At 36.5% G+C, this 19,823-nt stretch overlaps 1 protein-coding gene across 3 annotated transcripts in view; it reads left to right on the top strand.

Annotated features, from left to right (window-relative positions):
• Positions 1 to 19,823, top strand: part of LOC113049727 (cytospin-B) — a 134,318-nt gene that overhangs the window by 37,945 nt on the left and 76,550 nt on the right. Inside the window, exon 1 of one of the 3 annotated variants that reach the window (XM_026212327.1) lies at positions 8,732 to 9,053. The exons of the other annotated variants lie outside the window; for them this stretch is intronic. Coding sequence (XP_026068112.1) covers positions 9,014 to 9,053 — 40 coding nt within the window. The 5' untranslated portion in view covers positions 8,732 to 9,013. Of the gene's footprint in view, positions 1 to 8,731; positions 9,054 to 19,823 lie in introns of those variants that run through there. 3 annotated transcript variants of the gene reach the window in all.

The following is a 19,823-nucleotide window of genomic DNA, read 5'->3' on the forward strand; positions in this document are numbered from 1 at the left end:
TATATTTCAAATGTCAGTTTTTCATAATTAAGATATTTAAACACAGTAGATGCACTCAGTACATGCTATATGATGGAAAAATGGTAAACAAACAAAACCATTTCCTTTTTCATCATCTACTCAACCTTCATGTCCAAAATGTGTACCAAAATATATTTTTAAGAATGTTTGTAACCAAACTGTAACCTTTTTTATGATCTAAAGAAAGAAAGTCGTACAAGTTGAAAACAACATGAGCACAAGTAAACAATGATAGAATTTTATTTTTTGAGTAGGAAATATTAACTATTAGGGGAGCTATCCCTTTAATTTCTTGGAATAAAATACAAATTAAATATAAAATATAAATAAAAAAACAGCACAGGTTTTGTGAGTGCAGATGATCACCTCTAGAGGGCACTAGGACACTCTGATATTGAAGATCCCTTTGATTCATTTCTTGTGCTGCGATGCATTGGTTCTGACTCTGAGTCCTTTTTAATGCATCTGTTGGTTTCTGTACAGGGCCTGTTGTATGCAGGTCATGGCACTTCAATATTTAAAAAAGTAACTTGTTGGACTCATTGGAGACTGTACTAGAAGAAAAAGGTAGTTGATTTGTGTTCTCAGGAGAAATAAACAGAATCCAAAGCTGATTTAATATGGAAAACATGATTGTTCTTCAGTATTAGATTATGGAAACAGAATCATAAAAAGGGCTTAATTCACTTCTAATTGGATTGTATTTGAGAAATGTGATGAGGCACAGTGTCTTTGTAAAATGTATGTGTACTCTTTGAACATTGTTAGGGTCGATGGCATATTTAACATATTGGACTGGACTGATGGAATCTGATATTAATAATTGCTGTTTCGTCGACATTCCCACACATGGAAAAAAGATGCAAGCTAGACATTGTGTTGAACAGGAATGCTGCCTGGCTGCATCACTTCTGCGGGATTGGCTCTGTGGTACAATGCCAGTGTCAGGGTGTAGCAGAATTCTTTGTGATGCTCGGCTGGCTGTTTTATCTGTAGGCAAAGGAGGTGCTAATTTGCTCAATTAGTGAGGTGAACGAGGACATCAAAAATAGAATAGATAGAATAGAATTGATACCATCACGGTTACATAGTAGACAAAATTACTCTAGGAAATACGGGATATTTTTATTTTTATTTTAACTATCTCTTTAATTAGGTTAACTATCTCTTCTTTAGGTTTACTATCTGTAATGTAATTTATGTGGAATAAAATAATCTTCTCTGGCTCATCATTTTTAAAACAATATTCTTTATCTGAAATACAAAACGGTTTAAACGTTTGAGATTGGTAACTATTTTTTTTTTTTTTATGATTTATGGTTATTAGAAAAAAGGAGTAGCCAGAAAGAAGTCTCTTATGGTCACCCAAGCTGCATTTTTTTTTTTTTTTTTTTTTGCAAAATTCAGTTAAAACTGTAGTATTGTGAAATATTATTACAGTTTATGTGACCACTCTTATGCAGTCTATAGACCAATTCAGAGTAGACGTCGCAGTTACGTCACTTGTAGCTGCACGCGCATAGTGGTTGCAGAAAAACACTGGGAACAAGTGGAGGTAAATAGGTAAAATTCATGGAATAAGATAAATATATATATATTTTTGTGCCTTTTGATGTCAAGATAGGAATGCAAATAATTTTTATAGAATACTGTCATCAAAGATGTCATTTGAAGCTAAACGCAGACATTTAAATGGACATATTTTGGATGAAAACTGCTTACTCTACTTTTAAAGCATACATTTGATTTTAACAATAGGTCTACATAATATTCACATTTGCTGTTCAGTGATGTATTGTATTGGCCTTAAAGACCTTACTATTAACATTTTTACATAACATTGATTTATTTTATCTCACCCCCCCCGACCCCCAACAATGTTGAATTGTTTTACCTTATTAGAATTGTGAGATATAATATCGGAACTGCGAGAATAAAGTCAGAATCTTGAAATATAAAATCAAATTCACTTTTTTTATTATTATTCTTTTATTCCAGTTGAAAACCGTCATTTGCCGCCAAAAGATAGTCTCCGCACACAAAAAATGTCATTCCTGTTTTGGATCTGTAAGACTATCCCACTGTCTAACATAAATTTCACTGAATGTGCTGGTGTGCAGTTCTTATAAGCATTTCTTTCATTATTAAATACCGTGATGCATATCAGCTGTCTTTAACCTTTTCAGTGGTGAGTTTAAAATATTCTAGCGGTCCCTCAAGAGTACGTTTTTTTAAGGTGACCGTTATTTTACAACAGTGGTTCTCAACCATTTTTTTTCCAGTGGGCCGCACTATGGTCCAAGTGCTGTCTTGCGGGCCGAATATAATTTACATATTACGTCACCAATACAAACCAACCTGGTTTATAATATTATAGCCTAAATATTATGATATCTAATCTATTACATTCATTGAAATAAATAAATAATTCTACTCCCCATAAATAAAACACCTGATGCTGTAGGGAGCTAAACAATATGTGAGATTCAGCTCGAAAGGAGTAACAACACAAAGAAGTTGCGATTGTAAAGCCTGTGTTATACTTTTCTCATGAGCAATCCGGACGCTTACATAGCCAGCGCGGATGCAGACTTCAATTTATACTTCTGAATGCGCACGCTGATGGTCCGCTCTGCAACAAACATGTTAACAAACAATTGCCCAGAATTATTGCACATCTGACTGTCTTTATATTCTTTTATTGACGGATTACACAGGTTCGAGTAGCAATGAGCTTCTTCCTGCGCATGTGCAATTGTGCTTTTGAAGACTACTGACCACGCGCACCTGTCTGTGCGGTTGTCTGCTCAGAGCCTCAGCACACACTCTCCAATGACGATTTTTACGTCATGCCTACCTAGCGGTCCATAGCGGAAAAGTATAAAAAAAAGTATAAGAGGCTTTAAGATGCGGTCTGTAAGACGTTCACGGGAGCATGACCCTGACGTGCGACATTTCAGAAAATGTGCGTTCACAAATGTAGCCTATGTTGATCCAAATATGGAAAGCGCTTTTGATTTTAATAATATGAGGTTCTCTCCAGAGATGTTTTGCCACATTTCTTCAATTAAGGATTGCTACGTAGTATATGGTGTAATGTGCCTGAACTTCTTGAAGTGAGTTGCGGGGCAAACCGAAAATCCAGCACTTCTCCTTCACTACTGATAATGCGACTATTCTTGTTTGTACATGTTCATTCTCTGGTATTTTTCACATTTCTTATTTTTCTCCCTTAAAAACAAATTTGTCCATTCTGATGCTCAATTTTACCATAACAAATGGCTGTTGATGACTATTTGAATTGAATTCAGCCAAAGTGCTTGCTTGTATGTGTTCGTTAATTGCGTAGCGTTAGGTCTGCTCATGTCTGAAAATAATATATAAAAAACAAAATAATTTCACATAAAACATTAGGATAAAGCTTATATTTCATTAGTAGCCAAATTTTTTTAATTAATGTAAAAAAATATAATAAATTGTAAAACTGAAAGTTTATTTTTTTATTTTTTATTCAGCACATGGCGGCCGGGCCGCATTTGAATTCTTGACGGGCCACATGCGGCCCGTGGGCCGCGGGTTGAGAACCACTGTTTTAGAACATTCCCCTTACTGTTTCCATGGCGACGCGTCAGGCTTGTCACGTGACACACCGTGTCTACAATAACAATTGTATGACAGATGGATCGCTTTTATTTAGTTTTTCCTTTTTTATTTAAAATATTCACAAATTTGAACAATCTGATATTCTGATTCATAAATATGTGTAAATAAGTGTGTTTGGTCGTTTAAAAACCTTTCTAAATGATCTTGATCATGATCTGTAAATTGAGATGGGCATGTTTGTTCACTGAGTCCTGTCAGTCGGATTCACAGCATGTGAATTAATCAATCTCTCCCGAAAAACAAGTATTAAGTGGTGGGCGAACTGGGTGATGAATAGAGTAAACTTTACAATCACTTAAACTATGTGTATCTGATATGAATAAAGCTGCAAATTAATAAAGAATAAAATCTGCAAATTAAAAATTATTGCTTCCATAGACATAGACATATGTGTGTATTTTTCAAACTCTAAATGTGTTGTTTTACTAGTATTTATGTGTATTTAAATGTCTGAAACTTAAAATGTGCATTATGTGGTTAATAACACTGGGTAGTTGTAATAATATGACAAGAGCAGTGCACATCTCTCCCTGGCTCAGCGTCAGCCAACACGCGAAACAACAGTTTGATTTTGGCAATTATGCGACGTCACCAAACTAAATCCTATATGTGGGACCATACTCCCAGGGGCACGGAAATATAAATCCCATATGTGGGACTGTACCGCTCAAAGGGTTAGTTCACCCCAAAACCCAAACCAAGACTTCCGTTCATCTTCGGAACACAGTTTAAGATATTTTAGATTTAGTCCGAGAGCTCTCAGTCCCTCCATTGAAAGTGTGTGCACGGTATACTGTCCATGTCCAGAAAGGTAATAAAAACATCATCAGTAGTCCATGTGACATCAGAGGGTCAGTTAGAATTTGTTGAAGCATCGAAAATACATTTTGGTCCAAAAAGAACAAAAATTACAACTTTATTCAGCATTGTCTTCTCTTCCGGGTCTGTTGTGAGTACGGTCACAACACTGCAGTGATGCTGCTGATGTACGACGCTGCTGACGTGTTATCTTTGTTATTGGGCACACCAGAAAACACATCAGCAGCATCAGACGTCAGCAGTGTCGTGAACGCACTCACAACAGACCCGGAAGAGAAGACAGTTATATAAAATAGTTATGAATCGCCAAATGAAGTTTGAAGCAGGCATTAAGAATCCTTTGCAGCCACTGCTACAGTATATGAGAACTCAGATCACCTTAGCCAGCCATAACAGGGACTCATCAATATTTAAATGAAACTTTCCTTTACTGTTAGGTCTCCAAAGTGAAATGAAATGAAAAGCATAAGCATGGTCTCTCTTCTATAAGTACCATCTGTGCATGTGTTAGTGGACAACATTTTGCTTAAGGTCAAATGTCATTCTGTCTTATTAATTAACACTCTTATTTATTCAGTTTCCAATACACAACACTTCACAAAGGTCTGTTATGCTGTATCAGTTACCATATAGAGACTGGGTGCTTATGTGGACAGTTAGGCTGGATGTAATAGCGCTTATGTCATTGTGAGACATATTAAGTGTATGACTCAGTGCTGTGGATTTAGCGTACGTGTGAATAGTGCATTGTCACCCAGTTCCACACTGTCAGCTTACAGGAGTTCAGACTCACAGTCTGGCTCAGCTGACATTGATGGTTAATTAGGCAGAGCTGCCATGGTAATCTTTCTTGAATGTGGGCAGTGTTGCCGCTCTGCAAAATAAATTCTATAAAAATACTACTGTTCAAAAGAATTGATACATTTATTTAACAAGGATGCATTTAATTGATCAATTTCTTTCCTAAAAAATTTGGTAGCAAATTGACATTGAAAATTTACAGCATGAACACTTGGCTGATAGAAGAGATGCTTGCAATTGCCTTTAAAATCGTTTAATACTCCTAGCAGATTTATGCATTGCAAGATAATATTTTTTTTTCTTTATCTTGTGTTGTCTATTTAGCCCAGAGTTAATCATAGCTTTTGCCTTCAATGTGTTCCCTGATTGCTTCCATATTGAAAACATATGGATTGCCTTTTTAAATATTAATGCTGGCTTGTCACTCTAAAAAGTGCTGGGTTAAATACAACCCAGTGCTGGGTAAAATATGGACACTGGGTTGTATTTAACCCAGCATTTAAAAAAAGTTTTTTGAATTTGTTTTTACAGACTGTGTGAAAGTAAAGCTACTCATCACTGACTTGACCTTGATCTGCATTGTGCTATTATATACAATATTATAAGAGGAGACTATGTAAATCTTAATGCTGCTAAAACATCTTTAGCACTTACTAGTTTGAATCACTATTGACTATTGTTATTGCTGAAATCTCACCACTTACAGTACGTTGGTAGGACTATTACCTCAGCAGTACTGTATCACTTTTTTTGGTACCCTTACGTTGGGGTACCTAGCACAACAAAGGGTACCAAAAGGGTGAAGCTAAAATCACCTCAGAACATTGATTGGTTTTCTAGAATCGTCACTTTTGCGTGATACAAGGGGATAAAGCCATTTCTCAATATGCGTTCCTCATTTGTTCCTGATCATATCATTTTGGATGAGCACAAAGTTATGTTTAAGTTTTATATATTTAATTTGAACTTTACTGTAGTACAGCGCTGACTTTGTAGCATACGTTTGACTGAACTTTTTTCTTTTTTCTTAATTTTTTCTTATATAAGCCTCTTATAATTTGTACTTATACTTTTACAATGGCTATTACTGTTCATTAAAACTGACATTTAACAAAAAAAAGAGGCAGAGTTGTGCTTATTGTCCCGGTTCATCGTCGATCGCAACTTTCTGGCATACGCCACACCTACCAAGTAAGGGTACTATTGGCAATGGAATTGCAAGCCTGATCAGGGTTACCCGTACCAAATCGTACTGTACTGAACTGTACTGTACTGTACTGCACGCTCAGTGGTAGCATTTAGATGGTTTACAGGGTGGCAAAACTGGCTATTGTTTCACAAGATCTCCTCAGCTTGTTCTTAAATGGATACAAAGACATTTTAGCAGTCATAACTTGTGGGGAGAAATACTGCAGACACTGGACAATTATAGAATTTTCTAGTTCACATGTGTCAGTGACGTGTTTGCACATGCTATCAAATAGAGTATAACTTTGAAAGGCAATATATTTAGCAGTATGCGTATACTAAATTTGCATTAAAACCGGATAATAATTTACACATACAAGGTTACCATGTGCTGTTTACAAATTCCATGACTAATAGTTCTACAGTACCTATAAAATAATACTTCATCATGCATATTTTTGTACTGAACTAATATATTTGCTTAAAAAAAAAGTATATGCACATTCTGTTTGTAAACCTCGTAGAATGCCTTGCCTAATTGACTGCCATTGTAGGTGGACTACAGTGAAATGAGGGACTGAGGGACAAATCAAAAATGTATTTTTAGAGGTAATACAAAATGTGGAGCTCAGCTTGTATTAAACCCAGAGCATTCCTTTCATGTCTAACAGTTTTAAATCTCTGCTCATGTACGGTCATCGAGGTGAAGCTGTGAGAGGTCTGGGTGGGCACAGATCAGCTCAGCTGTAGTTCTGTCTCTGTTTGTGAATGTAAGTCTGCTACAGGAATGCAGATTAGAACTGGGCCTATTTACCAAGGGTGGAGAGGCTTTACACAACTTTAGTAAATTTGAAAGCACAATAGATAGAAATAAATAAATAACATTATAATAATTCACACTACCTTTAACAAATGTAATAATTCACACTTCCTTAAGAAAACTACATATAAAACACACCAAGACTTCTGTACTTAAGTAAAGGAGAGGCAGAGGAAAAAGGAGAGGAAAATAAAGGATAGTTTACATTACATGGTACCCTGGAATGCTTGATTATTATTGGTCAATTGCAGAATTTTGTGGTTAGTAGAGAAACCTGCTAAGCAATATAACTGACTGAATTTCTGAAGGTTTTTGCAGGTTTGATGTATCTCAGATAATGCTGCAGTCTCTTGCTTTTCACATAATAAAATAACTCAAATCAATATGTCATGCCCGTTTATTTATTGATTTGGTAAGTAGCTGTATATAAAGCAGGATAAGCAGCCAGCCAGTCATCTGGGTTTATTTTACCACATTAATCGACATCTAAAAATATGGGATTTAAAATCTAATTTAAAACTAAAAATAAACAGAGGATAACACCAAGTAATTTTCATGATTTGATATTCTGCACATATAATATTTCCAGGCCACTAATTAAATAATAAGTGACATTTATCATGTTTCTGTGCAGAATCCAGATTTCTTAATTCAAAGAGTCTATTGAACTTCATCTCAAATCATGCTGGAGAACATGATCTTCAGGTTTGACAAACGCCTGTGGAGTTCATTCAGCTTAAGTGCTGCTGTCATTAAAGCAAAAGAGAGACAAACCCCAAAAACTGGAATGTATGTAGAAATAAATGTATTAAATTAGATAATTGTAAATAAAAGCTCTTTTCACCAGTGGTATCAGACCACATTATACATGAGAAAAAATATAATATTAAAACTTGTTGTTGAGAAGAGAAAAAAAGAGATTAAATGAGCATCAGAGATATTTTTTTTTCTAACATGAATATTTATCTCATATGCATTTTACATTAATAGAGAATGAGGGGGAGGGAAGGAGCTAAATAAAATAACACATTTATCTTTTCATGCCTCTATGGAGAACAGAAAAGGATCAGTCTATAACTGGGGGCTCTAATCTCCTATTCTTTGATAATGCAGCATGACAAAAACACGGTGTGGCTCTGCACGTGTGTGTATCACACAGTGTCCTCTGCTACAGAACAAATGATTGAGGTCAGACAAAATGCACATGTGGAAGGAAACGAATAGAGCCTCCTCCACCATTTCTTTCAGTGTGTTCCTCTCATCAAGTCTTATTTACTCTTCATTTCTGAAGATAGAGATAAAGCAAAGGAGAGACAGTGCAAGATAGAAGAGGGAGTTGCTTGCTCTAAATTTCATGCTACTGCTGGAGGAGGAGCAGATATGTGATAGAAGGAAGCCACACCCCCAAAACAGAGACACGACTAATAACACACTGAATACACTCCTGCTGCAGCTGAGAGAGAGAGAGACAGAACAAGTGAATGAGTAGACGACTGAGAGAGTTGCACTTGGACAGACTGATAGTCAGCAGGAAGGTTGTCTGGCTGCTGATTCACAGTCGACAGGACAAGGGGAGAGGACAAACAACTCTGTCTCATTGTCTACAGTACGCACAGGCAGCAAAGCAAGCGTGCTCTGTCAGGTGTGTCAAAGCTCTGCTCTGATGGATTAGTGTCTTCTGTGGAGCAGTGAGTAGCAGACATGGGGAACCAGGAAACCCGAGTGGAAGATCCGGACACAGGTCTGACTTACATATCACTGCTGTTGATGTCTTGTATCATCATTCATCCTGAATGGGGTTGTATGTTTGTTTGTGTGGGCTCACTAGTCACAGCGATCAATTCTCTGTGTGTTTAACCATATGATATAATTACTGTCTGTCTTTTATTATGTGCTACATTTTCTCTTTTTACTCTATATATTTGGTTTGTTCTGTCTGTTCTGCATCTTTTCATCCCTCTCCTGTGTCTTTGGCTCTTTATTGCTGTTTCACTCACAGTTGTGGCCAGTATCAGCATGCAGCTGTAGGGGGTAAATGTAGGTTGGATGATAAATGGAGCTTTTATCCACACTTGTCCGGATCCCATTGCTCTTCATCACTTCTGTGTGTGTCCCAGAAACAGCAAGCATAATTTTACTGTTGTTTTTACTAAGGTGTAGACATTTGATCAAGCCACTAACACTAAGTAAACGTAGACTTTCCCACCACAAGTCAGCCAAGAACATGACTGATACCTCGAATCATGTAGCTTGTTACAAAGATTTGCATTTTTCATTACTGCGGCAAATAAAATAACAAGAAATACTACGGTTTACTTTAAAGTAGGCATAGAAGCCATATTTAAGCCAAATATGTCTTTTAAAAGAAACTATTATCCATCTATCATCCTTTGTCTTTTTTATACAATCCTGTCGATTCTGGATCAAAGTCAAAATAAACTATAAAAACCTTTTTTTCCAGTTTTCGATACGTTATTTCAATTAAATTGGAAAAAACAATAGTAAAGAAAATTGGTAACAATTCTCATTTAAAGGTAACTTTAAATCTGTGTGTCCATAAAAGCGTTTTTAGCCAGCTGAAAACACCAGGTGCTCTGCTAAAAATGCCTAGCTGTGAGTGCTTTGTTTATTTTGGTCATGAAGTAAATGTTGCAAGCATTATTTTTTAAAGCAATATTCATAGTAGTTCAGGAATCACATCTGGTATGGACATAAATACTCGGAGACAAGAAATATTAACTTCTCCATTGTTGTTCAGTCGTAGTACAAGCAGAATGTGTGACAGTTGGTCGAGAGGTATTTGTCCCACCCCTCCACTCTGATTGGATGGCTGACTAAAAAGTGACCGGGATGAGCACTGCATTTTACCCAAAGCTGAACATTCTTCAACTCTCGGTGGCAAGAAAAAAATTCCCAAGCACCCAGTGCTCAACATGAAAAAGAGCTCAGTGCTCGTCACGCTGCTGGTGTTTAAAAAACAAACCCACAGCACTCCCATAGAAAACAATTGAGAAAATATGCTAGTATAGGAAAAAATGCTTTGGTAGATACACGGCGTAAGAATAGTCTCTTTGGGCTTAGCAAGACCTTAGCAACTGCATAGCTACACCTTGACAACCACCTTAGAGCTGTGGTGAGACTTGAGAGAACCAAACAGTTATTTTTCTGAATATTTAAAAACGTAGTTACGTGGATATCAGTGTGCATGCTATAAATGTGGTGAGTATCACTGAAGGAAAAGAGTCTCAGTGTGGTAGAAAAAGGGATTATCTCTATGTGTGTGTTACAAGTCTACAATCCACCCCAGGGTATAAACTTTCTATTGCATTTCCATTTCAAAGTTTAAGTTTAAGTAACTTTGTTCATTTCAGCCAACTTTAACTGCAGAGATGGAAAGTAACAGTCTGCTTTATCTCGCTGTCCTCCTGCACATCCTCAGTCTCTAGGGTATCTCTTTCTTCATATCACTTCATATATTGATATAGCTGTATCTGTTCTTGACTTACTTTCAAATGTACTTGTTAAATTGCAGTGTTTTTTGTAAGGGTCTTCTATCCTAGTGATGGAACTCTGCTTGATACATTTGTAAATATCATGAGTTTTCTGAAAACTGAGTTCCCTGATGTTTGTCTTCTTTGTTAGGCCACAAGTCTTTGTGAGACTTACTGGAATTTGTAGTCTTGATGTGTGTGTGGCTGGTAAATGAGGATGTGTGTTGTCTGGCACAGAGATTGTGGCTGGCTGCCAGTTTACCACTGCAGGAGCCTTATCTATGATGGAAAATGCTGCCAAACACTGTGTGTTTGTGTGTTTATGTGTGTGCGTTTGAGATGAAACAGTAGGTTCTTATGCTGAACACACAAATACTCCTCAGCTGAGGTTAGGCTTTGTCTACCTCTACAGCTTTACACCCTTTGGCAAAAGTAAAGATTGTTTTAACGACTATCAGTAACAATGCTATGAATGTTCATTAAGAGTTTCATTTTGAACACTAGATCTTTGATTTATCAAATATTATTTTTAGTTATAATTCATTTATGATGTAGAAGGCTTGGACTGTAAATGAGTCAGCATTGAATAAATCTACCAAGAATGTGATTTGAACATCATTTTGAAACAGCTGGACTCCATGAGTCTGCACTGCCGATCTGTTGTCACTAACTTCATGTAAGGCAGCCCAGTCAGTCATAAGACTGAGTTTCCACAAGGACAAGAGTGCAAACGCTCCCCTCCACCATAGGCGGATGTCTTCCCCTAATTAAAGACCACCATAATAGAGATTTTGCTATAAAGATAACAGTTGGATGTCTCACATCTGGAATATAGACCTATAGTTGTGAGCGTATTATGGCTGTAAATGTAATTTAGTAACAAATATATTAATTTTTAATGAGTTAGTGAATAATAAATGCAATATTCAGTACTATATACGTTAAGCGATTACTGTATGTTGGAACACGTCTGAAATAATGTGTGGCTACAAACCCTCATATTTTGGCTGAACTTCAGATCTGTATGAAATCATTAATTCAGAGCACAGTGTTTTGACCACTTGCACAGTAAAATGAAATATGTCTGGTTGGCTAGAGTAAGATGGCCTCTGATAAACTGTTAATGCATTTACCATGTAGAATGTTTAATCACAGTGTAGTATAGATTTTGTTCTGTTCTGTTTGCTGAACATTAAAGGATTGTAATCGTCCTCATGAAAATCCATTATAAACTTAGATTTGTTACATTCCTATTAAAGCACAGATTTGTTTTGTTCCCAGCACAATATCTAGATAACTCTAGATAAGCACAGTATGAAAAATATGAACTGAACGACAGTTCTTGCTTATAACAACCTATCTACAATGCAATAGTACATGATTATGTCCGTCCATCTTTGAATTGGCATTTTCTTGTTATAGAAGAATTACTGATTCTAAAGTGGGGAAATTATACATAATACATAGTAGTTAAAGACACTTCATTTAAAGTGGGTCAGTACTGTGTAATGACTACATCTAAATTCTGGTTCAGACTACACAATTTTTTTTTGTTGATTACGACAGTCACTGTTAGATTATGCAAATTTGACTCCTAAAATCTTGTCATGTTGTGAACAAGAAACATGTTAGATTACATGTTTCTACTCAACCATTCATCGCTTGCTGTCTTCAACAACATGCATACTGTTATTGATACGATGGGACTAGACAGAAGGTGCTATGAGTGTAAACAAACAATGACCAGCAAATAGCGTGTTTTTTCCTGTCTTGGCATCGGAAAAGCCCAAAAAACAGAAAACCTGACAGTGGTCACAAATCTAGATTGCATGGAGAGGATAGTATGGACTGTTAAAGAAAACTAAGGTAAAATAGTGTTCATTATTTTCATTGTGACATCGTGAAGTGTCACAGAAGTGGCATCAGTTGTCGTCCACTGTGACACACTACACAAGATAAAACTATTGAATCTTGCATCCCAAAGTTCACTGTCATTTATGAATCCTCACTGACACTCTACGTTAAGCAAATTGTTGCAAAATCGGGCTAAAACTGCGTACTCTGAACCAGGCTTAAATTGGACCAAAATGTATGAATTATGCATTACAGACACAATTGTATATAATTTTTCTTTGACTTTTCAAAGCCATCCGATTTTATTTTTGAAAGACCCCCCCTCCCAACTCCTGGATCCGGTGAGGCAGAAGAGATTCAAACCTTGTAATCTTCACAGTAGAAATACTTTTTTACGGTCAGCTAAGGTTATATTCTCTGAGTCAGAGCTGGTGTTTGGCTTCATGTTGTGAGAGTGAGGTGGTTCATTGGAAGGGGAAGCTTTTTATGTCAACACATTCCCTTCTGCTACAGCTGAGATATACCATGGAAGGAAGTCAAAAGCTGCTATTCCAAAAATTCACGAATTCATGTTCATGAAACTTTATTACATTTGTGTTTATCCAAGTAAATGGATTGCATGTTTAATGGCAGCAATGTTGGAAGCAATAGGGTGTTATTTGCAGTCAGCTGAATGGAGAATGAACTGGTGCCTGCGCTAAGCAGCCATTCAGATGACCCTCTCATTCAAATATGGCTCAACAGTGAGGCTATATTCAGATCAGTTCTGAAATGAAAAGCACCAGCCTGTGCTCTGTTGGCCGGTCAGGGTGGATTAGAAAAATAGTGAGAAACAGGAGGAAAAGAATGCAGTTGCATGTTCAAAAAAGGATTGAAGAGAGTTCCAACACCCCATGGGTGACTAGGTTCACATTGTCCACGTGTTTTAGGGTCTGTGTAATATTGAACTTAGATGCCAAGTGTTTAGTTAAAGGGAAATGATAGAGAGAACATTTTGATCATATTGTATGAGCATTTGGTGAAAGAAGCAGTAAAAACAGTGCTGGTCATTAGAACAACAGCTCTGTTTGTTTTCTTTGTCCAGCTCATCAGTCATTAAGTGTGCAGTATCTACATGTCAGCAGTGTTAGTTGTTTTGGTCAACAACAAAGGAATTTTGTTCTGGATTTCTGAACTTCAAAAATGTCTCATCTGTGTGTGGGAGTAAACATGATACTTGTATATACAAACTCACCTAGTTATTTTAACACTGTTTACTGTCCAAAGCAGTTTATAAAGATGGTCTTGCTTAGTGGTTCAAAATATTATTATTATTTTTTTATTATTATTATTATTTTTTTAAGATTTCTCTCTACCGGACCATAAAAGGATATCTAGATACCAGAATATTATAGAGACTTGAGGGTGGACATTTTGTGTTGTCCAGTATATAACCACCTAGAAACTACCCCAACACCCTTGCAACCACAGAGCAAGAGGTTTTACACTTAAACAGGTATTTTATGATAATTTTTAATCCTCTCTCTCTCTGGACTAAGGTTGGGAATCGTTAGAACTTTTCCGGTCACGGTTACGGTTCCAGTTCCACCTAACGGTTCCGATTCCGGTTCCATTAAAATCATTAAACAACTATTAGAAAAATAGTGGTAAGGAAAAATGCACAATACTCAACTACTTAGTGCTCAGTAGTGTATATTATTTACTGTTAACTTAATTTAAAGGTTAGCAATGTCAAAACTCAACATATATTACAGTATACAAATTTTCAGGTTCTGATTCCAGATCCATTCAAATAAACTATTATTATGTTTTTTTTTACTGTTTTACCTTCATTGAATGTAGTGTTGCTGGAAGGTAGTAAGTAATGTTGAGTAATGCTAGTCCATCAATCAGCATGTGCTTCAAAGTTGATGTTTTTTACACTATCAATAATGTTTTGCTTTTAAAGCAGGAATAAGCTGGTTGACCATAGTCCATTGAGGGCTGGGCTGAGACACTTAATTTCCCTAAATTAATTAACAATACACTGTTATACTTATAACCATGTATACACACTCTCCATAAAGCCCCTATTTTACATATAATAATGCAGTCTGGAGATGGTGTGATGCAATGAGTGGTTTCCACATTTAAAATCCATGAAAATAAATATTTTCTATCACTTTGTTTATAACTCTTGAAATGATCTGTACACTAAATAATCTATCCCTCATACTTACATAACAGTAGTAGTCTATTTATTTAGCCTAGTGGTCCAAGTTGAGGTCAGTATGTATATTAATGACAATATGGGACAAATATAATGTAATTTAGTGGCGGCAGGTGCTTCGCGCTGCCGGTACGGTTTTTTTATTTTTTATTTTGAATTATTTTAAAGTATTTAGTCAGAAAAAATGACGTGCACAGTTATCAAAGGCGCGAGTGTACGTAAGTCATAGGTAACATGTTCGGCAGTTAAATTTGCAGCGCGGTGAATCTTTAGAGTGTGCTCTATTGGACACAGTGTGCTCAGTAATTAAAGAGGCAGGGCACCATTTCTGTTATTCACTTTGTAACATCCTTTATGGAAAACTAGGGCTGGCAGATTTTTTCACAAAAAATCAGATTTACGATTTAAATTGATTTTTTTTTCGCCCCTACTTGAAATCAATATTCAGATGACAATTGTCCTGTGACAATTGAAGAAATTGTTCAAAATAATTTTTAATATCATTCTTTATTATTTACCAGTCAAATTTATAACTGAGACAAGATGATAAAAAAAGCAGTATTACCTTAATGCTTTAATGCTGGAAAGACCTTAAGGTTTTTTTTTTTTACCTAACCATGAAAGTGCACACTCGACGTTAAGAGCTGTTAAGATTAAAACTGGCAACTCCGCAGTGAGTCAGTGTCATGGACGTAGGACAGAGCAAGTGTAAATATATTTTCTAGTCTATATTTCCATCTTGTAATGCCGCTGGTTTAGGTTATTTATTTAAAAATATAAATTATTTGTAATAGAGCAGACACTGTTTAACCGTGTCTACACTGGACGTGAGAGTTGTTGTGCCGTGCCCCGTTGCGCTAAAAGTCTGTCTAAACTTGATGACACCAGACTACAGTTACAAATCATCTAAACGTAGTGTCAGTACACTTCGACATAATTAGAACAATGTATCAGTTTACTGATGGGGATCGTGTCGCATCACACCGCGGCCAGTGTAGACAACATCACTGGATTCTATTGTCTTATTAATGGGTTTTTAATGGGTCATGATATAGCCCTGCTTGTTTTTAATATTTTTATTAAATATCTATATTGACTTCATGATCATATCATTGCATTATTTACTGCCATGCGAGCCACAAAAGTAAAGCTTGGCGAGTCGCGCAACGAGTAAAACTTTTTTTCCGTAGGGCAAAACATCTCTCTCACTCGGCAGCATGTCTCTATGGCAAATGCGTGGAGGGAGGGTTGAGCCCATTCGGAACTACAGGAGCCCTGAGTTTAGCATCGGCTGATGTTAAAAAGAAAAACGATTTTCATTCAAACAAATCGATGTAAACTACACATTCGATTTAATCGATAAAAATCTTTTTATCGCCCAGCCCTATGGGAAACGCAGAATCATCAGAAAAGCAAGGCTGCTCACAGCGCTTGGTCACATGTCGCACCATGAACTGAAACGTAGAAATTGCTTACTGTTCCGGTTCTTTTAAAAAACAGAACTGGTTCTGAATAAGAACTGGTTCTCGGTTCCCTACCCTACTCTGGAGAGGTTAATTCAACAGAGGATATTTTCATTCAGAACTCTTAATGTTCTCCAGTCTGATATGTATTTACTGTGTGAGCTGCTGTGTCCTGTGTGTAGAGAGGTTATTAATGGGGAGATTATGCAAAGTGCTTCACCTGTGAAGGGGTGGTGACCTGCTGTTGTGCTCAAGGGCACAGCTCTGGTCTCAATAGCATGTTTTCTCATGGTTAAAAGTGGCACTTCCCTGCTGCAGCCAAATGGATGTTAACTAGAGCTGTCAATCAAGTGCAGATTGTAATCAAATCAGTTGTGTTCTGAATAATGATCGAAATTAACTTCATGTGTCAGTATGTTGCTCATTTATCAGTTTGATGAGAAAAGATAATTAAAGTCAAAATAAAAGATAAAACATTATTGTGGCAGACAAAATAATTAAATTTACATTACACAATGAAAGTTGTACTGAAAGCTTATAAAAAATTATATATATATATATATATACACATATATATTGGAATTTATTAGAATATATTAGAATTTACAGTTAAAAAGCTTGGTGTCTGTAGCATATATGTTATATAGCATATATGAATAATATTGTTAAGCAAGGATGCATTGCATTTCTTAAATGTGAGCGTAAAAACTTATGATACAAAAATGGATACAACATTTAACAATGATAAAAATAAGTAATGTTTCTTGAGCAGCAAGTCATCATTAGAATGATGTCTTAAGGAGCATGCAATGCGACATTGAAGACTGGCTGCTGAAAATCCAGCTATGGCTTTGCAAGTTTTTTTTTATTTATTTCTTTCTTAACGCCAATCCATTATCTATGGCTATATGCACCCACCTGTCACAGCTTTTTCAGTCTGCTGCCATCAGGGAGAAAACTGCATAGTCTCTTGTTCAGGACTGAAGGACAGCTTCATTCCTCTTTTGCCTTCCACTCCCATCTCCCACTAACAATCTGTGACCTGCACCAGGCACTTTGTGCAGCATCAGTTTGCTCACTACCTCATTCAACTATCTCTTCAGTCAGTTTAAATAAAGAACTGCTCTCTTTAATCAGACTGAATAAGCTCTTTTGCACTTCAATCATTTTATCTGCACTGTTTGTTTACTTCATTGGTTTGCACTCTGCCATGTACCTTGTGCTGCTTTAAATTATTATTATTTTAAATATATACATGCCCTTATTTGTATAGTTGTATTTTAATATTTAATCTGTATCTATATGTATTTTTATGCTCTATCTGTATGCACCAAGGGTCTGAAAGTAACGCAATTTCAATTCTCTGTATGTGCTGTACATGTTGTCGCGGGTTGGAAGGAACACGCTTGAGCAAAACTTAAGTGAAAGCCCTGGAGGGTGGATTTTATTAATTTAAGTGCTGTGATATGTGGGTGATGATGGTGGTCTGGCGTGCCGAGGTGCTCTCAAACGAGTCCAGGTGCGGGTGAATCCGTGGGGTGCTTGTGGTAGTGCTGTATGGTCACACGCTGCTTTCTGGATAAATGCTCTAAAACTTTTTTGTAAATAATTTACTTTCTGATTGACTTCTGTCTGTGCTCAATAAATGATGATAAGTTTAGAAATGTTGTGCATCCACTTATTATTAGTGTGACATTTTAGCATGCAAATGAAGGGGAAAACTTCAAGATATCTGCCCTAAAAATCGGCAGCACATATCGGCCATCAGCCAACCCTGAACCCATATCGGTCGATCTCTACTCTGTTTATGTAAATATTGAGTACTGTAATGTAGCAGGCAACCGTTAGCAAACATTATTTGTTTTCTGTGCCTTTCTGAATACGGATTCACGGTTCGGGCACATCCCCTAACTAAAGATTTTGAACAGTAGTTTAAGATAGGTGGTAGGTAAGTGGGCAGAGTTAATGGCATTTAATATTTTATTTTTAATTGTAGTCTCATAAAATCAATAATGAGCAAATAACATTACAGAAGTAATGGCAGAGCTGGTCCCATATTAGTATGAAAGGATAACCTCAACAGAAGAATTGTTGCAAGGACAGTGTCTTGCACACAGTAAGCTCATTAGAAGAAGTTGGCCTGGAATGCATCTGACTTTCAATGCCAAAAGGAGAACAGTTTAGGACAACTGAAAGAAGGATTTGTCCTTTCTTAAATGTTATAGTGATCAAGTGATGTTAAATGAGCAGCATAATTTTGATAGCTGTGAAACAATCTGAGCTGATCCAAAGTCAAACAGACATAAAATCTGCCTGTTCAGCATGAACACACTGAGAGACTTTAACAAAGCCTGTCAATGCGTTTCTGTCTCTTTTCTTCATAGTGTTCCTTTTCCTGTTGCTGATATGAGAGTTTTATTCACTTTAGTAAACATGCTCAGGTGTATCATGTTTGAATTATTTCTCTAGCCTGTTAGTCTATGGGTACTGTATCCCAGCACATATACTGTACAAGTAAATGTGTATTTATGCTGCTGGATCATAAAGAGATGCAGTATCAATTATTATGCCTGTAAAAAGTAGGGATGCATCGATCCGATGCTCAGGATCGGTATCGGCTACAATACTGGCATTTTCTGCGGATCGGGTATCGGTCAGATGAGACCAATCCAAATCCAATATTGTGCATATACTATTCAGTGTTATTGTTGAGCCCCACGAAAGGCACGAAAACATTATAAAGCACCAAAAAGTTTTTGTGCACTATATTTCTATTGTTCTTAAGCTGTTCCATAGTTCAATATGATGTACAGAAGAATATTTAAGTCATTAAATTCAAATTCACATAAATCCCTTTGTACTAATTTTTCTATGCAGACTCGGAGCAGGGTTGCCAGTTTTTCACAACAAAAGCTGCCCAACTGCTACTCAAAACTAGCCCAATCTCGTTTCAAGGGGGGTTACCCGGTAAAAATCGCATTGGGGGGTAAAATACAAGTTTTCCTGCGGGGGTACTCCATAAAAAAATTGGCATATCAGGGTCTAAATATCACGTTATTGGGATCGTTTCAACCTGCGGCAACAGTGTTAAAGTAGCCCAATTCCGCGGGAAAACAGCTGACTTAGCAACACTAACTCGGAGGGCTGCGCAGCCTGTGCACTGTGCATGTCTCTGTCTGTTTCAAGCACATTATTCTGTACACTCTGTGCCATTCTGTATTGGAGCCTTTGGTATTATAATAATTTTCCGCGCAAAGATTATTAATAATCTTGTTCTTGTTCTGTTCTATCTGTCAGACATTGAAATGTCTTTTATAATTCTATATAAATGTATTTACTTGTTCTTTCATGAATGTATTTTACAACAATACAAAGAGCAATGTGTAACATTTTACCAGATATTAGACTTATTCACTTTCATTTGCAAATAAAAATGTTTCACTAGATTTTATAAAATTATTTTTCTAGAGTATCTTTTGTTGCTGACTTATCCA

This window comes from Carassius auratus, chromosome 30, assembly GCF_003368295.1.
Source record: "Carassius auratus strain Wakin chromosome 30, ASM336829v1, whole genome shotgun sequence".
NCBI lineage: Eukaryota > Metazoa > Chordata > Actinopteri > Cypriniformes > Cyprinidae > Carassius > Carassius auratus.